This window comes from Acyrthosiphon pisum, unplaced genomic scaffold (genome assembly GCF_005508785.2).
Source record: "Acyrthosiphon pisum isolate AL4f unplaced genomic scaffold, pea_aphid_22Mar2018_4r6ur Scaffold_20929;HRSCAF=22561, whole genome shotgun sequence".
Lineage (NCBI taxonomy): Eukaryota > Metazoa > Arthropoda > Insecta > Hemiptera > Aphididae > Acyrthosiphon > Acyrthosiphon pisum.
In genome coordinates, this window is record NW_021770339.1 from 10,487 (window position 1) to 16,416 (window position 5,930).

General features: G+C 30.9%; 1 protein-coding gene across 1 annotated transcript; it reads right to left on the minus strand.

The window, feature by feature from the left end:
* Nucleotides 1-2,715: 2,715 nt before the first annotated feature.
* On the minus strand, nucleotides 2,716-5,695 carry LOC115034733 (DET1- and DDB1-associated protein 1-like). The gene is made up of 4 exons (XM_029492132.1): nucleotides 5,529-5,695; nucleotides 4,071-4,200; nucleotides 3,596-3,660; nucleotides 2,716-3,201 (listed from the first exon to the last, which is right to left on the minus strand). The coding sequence occupies exons 1-4, from the start codon at nucleotides 5,529-5,531 to the stop codon at nucleotides 3,151-3,153; spliced, it is 249 nt and encodes an 82-aa protein (XP_029347992.1). The 5' UTR covers nucleotides 5,532-5,695; the 3' UTR covers nucleotides 2,716-3,150.
* Between the last annotated feature and the right edge of the window lie 235 nt (nucleotides 5,696-5,930).

The following is a 5,930-nucleotide window of genomic DNA, read 5'->3' on the forward strand; positions in this document are numbered from 1 at the left end:
TCGTTTTTACGCATACGCTCAACGCTCTATAGAAGCTCCCTACGCCTACCGGCTCCAGTCGCCGAACTCGAGGTCCTGCGGACCTCTCGCTGGATGGGGGCTCGCCCCCCCCCCCCCCCAGGGCTTAAATAGCAAACATGGGAGGAGGGGAGGGGAGGCGACCCCTTCGTGGTCGCAGGGGGAGAGAGCATGCCTGCCCTGCGGGCAGACGGACGACCTAACAAGTAATTTTAACCTTGTTAATTAAAGTAACACATTTCTAGTGGCTCCCGTCGCCTATCGGCTCCGGTCACCACACTCAAGAGACCTCCCTTCGCCTACCAGCTCTGGTCGCTATACTCGATGACCAGTAATATAAGTTTATAGAGGCTCGGCCCCTAACCCCCCCCGGGGCTTAAATAGCAAATCAATTACCATTCAAATTTGTATATATTGTTTGCAGCTATAGTCGAAAACCTTGCCTTTAATAAAAAAAAATAATTAGACATACAATACGACTTGAACAGTGAAGATGACAACGCACCGGCTTATAACTGCATATTCTAAAATTTATAACAAAATTACCAAAATGTTCAATTTTTACTATTATACATTTAACTTTTGAGTTTTTGAGTGAAACATAGGTTATAGATACTACTATCATAATAGTACCGTTATTCTGTGCTTTTACCGTGCGTGAAACACAAATAAAATGAGGTAAAACCACGGTTTAAGATATCTTAAGCCGTGGGCATCGAGGTATATAAACTATACCTCGATGACCGTGGGTAAAACAGAATACCGTGGTAAAAATGATCAGCCCATATCAGTCATATCTAACTGATAAGTCGTTCTCGTTCATATTGACACAATATTATATTCCGATAGATAAATATTATATTATGGCAACATGACCAATGAACCTTATCTACTCAGGCACTAAGCCTATACTACAATTATTATAATAATAGATTAATTGCTATCGAGTTTTCAGGTAAGAGCGAAAAAAAATTAATATTCGTACCTAATAGGTGCAGTAAACTAGTGACGCGCGAACGTGCAAAAATCGTAAAATAGCGAACTTCATTATGCTATAACTTCGAAACTAAGTCCGACCGCCAAATTCTGACTTCACCATCGTTCTCAGTATAGTAAACTACATAAGTCTAAAAAAAAATTGCAAATAAAAGGGTGTCCGGTAAAGTAACAAAATACCGAGAAATCTGATGATTTATCACGGGCAAAGCCCCCCCACAAGTTGGCCATACAAATTTATTTTGATTTCCCCCCTCCCCCTCCATCATGAAACATTCTCAACTACGCTACTGGACCATAATCAACTATGCCTACTACAAAATCTAATTGCCGTTATTATCGTCATAATATTATTACTATGTCAGTCGTATTTATTGTATATCTATTAAGTGTCATTTGCATACCTATATTTTTAATAAGCAATTTAAAATGTCAAAAAAATAGTTAAGTGGTTCAATGAAGAGAAAATTAAAGAATTAACGTCATGATGAAACAAAAAAAACTAGGTACACGGATAAATGTATGTTTAGAACTAGGTAGTTTATCTATTAGCACACCATATATATTGGAATGTTTGTGAAAACTGACTAGCTGAAATCAAATTTGACTTAAAACATTTAACTTGATATATAAATGTAATCAAAAATTGTTTTTTAATTTGTATATTTACTGGAATAAATATTAAACATTAATTAGACGCATTGAAATAGTGTAGTGCTCTTGTATAATAAATAATCAAATTTTTAACAGTACAATTTTATTCTATGCCTATAAGCACTCATATATAAGAAACTAATTACATATGATATAAATTTAGAAATGCATTATGCATACATTTTATTTTAGCATTGAACAAAATAGAGAAAGACAACTTAGGGCTCAAAATTGTAAATTATACTGGGCCCATAAAGTGGTAAATCAGGCCCTGGCCATTAGAGCTGTCCATTTCGAGTGATAATTATATAGGTACCTACTATATGGAACCTCCAAGAGCAAACAGTGTACAATTATTCATTACGTCATGTTGTCTTGAATATCTGCGTGATATTGAGTTTGGCTAAATTTTAATTATAAAGTATTACAGGAAAAAAATAAAAATGAATTCCTCCGCTACAAAAAACCCTCTATTACCAAAACACCAATACACATCAATTTATGTATCCAAACACTCTACTACCACAATAAATGTATTATAATATATTATATACCATTTTTCTTTTAATAAAGTGTGTTCATAACACAAAATGTGGATTAGATATTAAAAATAAATAAAAACATTGGTATAGTGTACATAGAATTTTATTTAACATTTAACACGCCATACTGACAATTGATATGGGTACAGCAAATGAGGCGTCATACTCATGGTTTACACTGAACCAACGATAAAAGCGTTGCAATGACATTTGGTAGGTACTGCTCAGTTTATTTATATTTAAATAGCTTATGATTATAAATAATAATAATTATATATATGTATAAGTATAAAATATAGACATTTTGTACAATTTACTTTACCCAAATCATTAATTGATTAATTTTTAACACCATTATCAAAATAACATATTGTTATCATTTAGTTTAACTTAATTATAATTATAATAAACTTATATGTCATGTCAAAATAATTAGAAATTAATAATAATCTGATTCATAAAAAAATGTTTAACACTAATTTTATGTCTTAACACATACATTACAATAGTGTAGGATTGTAATGTAAAACTGTTAATTAAGTATATTATTGTTAAGAGCCTACAACAATATTTTTAGTATAAAATATTATATAATATTATTACTAGTCCAAGAATAAAATTATAAAAATAAAATTAATAATAATGTGTTAGCCCATCAAGCACATATTTCCAATTAAATGTATACAATTATAATTCAAAACAATTTTGTTCATCAGATTATTTAGTGCAAATAAAAAAGTCGATGTGCTGTGAATAAATTTGAAATGCGCAGTGTGCCGTGTTTAATAAAAGTTTGAAAACCATTGTTCTATAAACTATAAATACATTCTTAAATTAGTAAATTGTATTTCTATTAAAAACAGTCAGTATAGTTTTTATAAATCAGAAAAACTTGGACCGCCCTCCCCTGTAAAAACTGCTGGGTACAGATCTGTATTATCTACTCTAAGACGTTTTCTATGTTGGCCAGTTGGTTCAGTCCAGCTCTTCTCTAGAATATAAATGTAGAAATATTAGTGTAAATAATATTAAATTTAACAATAATTATAATTATATAAAAATGGATATATAAGATAAAAAAAAATAAAAAAGAACAAGCTTGGTACGTTTTATGTATAATTAGTAAGTATAAAAAAGGCATATTAAAGTTTAAAAAAAAAAATTAAAATATATGGCTATCTGAATTACAGCATTGTACACAGTAAAGATTTTATACATCAATGTACCCCAAATAGTATTCTGTTTTACAATAAGGAATTAAAAATTCTTGAAAAAAATTTAAACAATTAATATAGAATGTAATATAAAATTTTTTTTCAAAAATGTTCAGTTTTTTTTAACAGTTTTAGTATTAACAGGTGCTTTGAATTATGCATATATTTTACCTTTCTATCCCTTTGTATATTTGAAAACGGAAGTGGTACATAAAATGTACAGACATTAACAATAACTGAAATAGAAAAAAATATAATTTTAATTTTAAAAGAAAAACATTATACTTATATTAAATTAACAAACACATATTAAAGTAATTACTATGTTTTTCATCTGTAATGTATACAAATTAAATTAAAATTAACAGTTCTGAATGTATTTTATAATATACACATTCATTTTGAGTAGATAAGTGTTAGAAAAAAAGTGTAAAATGAAAAATATATAATGGATTAGTAATTATTTTAGTATTTGGTATAATCATTACACTATAATATTGTAATAATTATACTTCTGATCAAATTATACCAAAACTCTATTCAAGAAGAGAATACTCATGTAAGTTCACACATAGGCACTTGCTAGAGTAGCTTCTCTTTTAGAACAAAGTATAATGTATTATAAAATAACAGAACAACTACAAACTTTGTTCGTCAGGTATGTAAGGTTCTTCTGTTGTTATAAAAGCTGGGAACTTTTCAGAACTTTTTGAAATGAATCTGGAAAAATTGCGTTCGTTATAGGATGGTAAGCCATCCAAGAATTCGTCTATAGACTGAAATATATAAAAGTATAATTAAATATTGTTTTTTCTTTGGTAGATTAGAAACAAAAAGTGATTCTGAATCGTCTATTACAAGTAAGTATTTAAAGAATAATAAATTCCAAGTGCTTTAAAACTAATAGCATATGGGTTATCTATAAAATTAGGATTAAATGTATTATTTATTATGTACAATACTGCAGTGGCATTATAAGCAATTTTTTCAAAGTACCTACATCTAGAGCATTATAGCAACCATAATTCCAAATTTCAAGTTCATATTTTAAATATATATTAATACATTATAGTCCGTAACACTATTGTTACAATAGCGGTTGAAAAATATATTCAAATTAATTTTTAAATTATCGAGGAACGAACAATCATTGTTCTTTATTTAGGAACGAGAAACGATTAAGTTCCTTTTTGTCAAGATGACCGTGAACTAATTACTTTTTTAAATGTACTATCCAAGCAGTGATCGGGACGCAGTTTGTCGGATCCGATACACAGTAAAATCGAGATTATTCTTTTGGCACGTTCAGCTCCGATCCGTATCATAACCAATCCAACCCCCCCCCCCCCCTTCCAACAATCTACATGTTTCATTTTTCAACTCGGTTCGTTCTTAGTAGCACTTTATTATGTACAATACTGCAGTCGAATTATAAGCAATTTCCAAGTACATCTAGAGCACTATAGCAACCATAATTCCAAATTTCAAGTTCATATTTTAAATAGATATTAGGTAATACATTATAGTCCTCAACACTCACACATTCGACAACAATCTGATCGGTGTGATTGAACTATTATCAAAATATTCGACTGTGACAAAATATAGCAATGTGACATTATTATTTTTATATTTTACCTAACCTAGCATAACCTAATCTACCTATTTAATTATTTATTATTATATGTCAAGTATACCATAATTTGATGTGCTATAGATTCAGATTTTGTCTACAATTATCTTAAACCTGAATGTAAACCTAATACGACCTTTAACGGAATGTGTGCACCATCTTTTGTTTATTGCGTAAGGTAAGGTATTTTGTACTCACCATATCGGACGCTAGGTACATAGTCGAAAAGGCGCAGGGAAAAGTGTGAGTGGAAACTTAACATAACCCAATCTACCTGTTTAATCATTTATTATTATATGTCAAACATACCATAATATTTGTTGTGATGTAGATTCAGATTTTGTCTGCAATTATCTTAAACCAATCCCCCAATCGAGAATTACTACAACTGAATGTAAATCTCTTACGACCTTTAACGGAACGGGCGCACTATACTTGTTTATTGAGCGAGGTATGGTGTTTTGTACTCACCATATCGGACGCTGGGTACGTAGTCGAATAGGCGCAAGGAAAAGTGTGCGTGGAAACCGTTCTAGATTGACGTCGGAATTGTAGTCGTTCCGCAGCAGGATGACTGATGATTGATGGATAACTGGATATTATCAAAGTGACCCCGTCACCGGCAGTCGTGTTGTCGTAGGAGATTATAGATTAATACCTAGTTAATAACTAATTATTTATACTAAACCATAAAAAATTAATAATAAAAACGAAGGCATTCCGGTTTGTTTCGTGTATAATAAAGACATGGATAGGACATATCCGACATAATGGTCTCATCAGGGGTCTTTAAGGGGAACAATATTGAGGCCAAATAAAGTATACCTATATCGAGTATAAAGGAGCCTCGATTGCCTTCCCCTCCGGGAACGC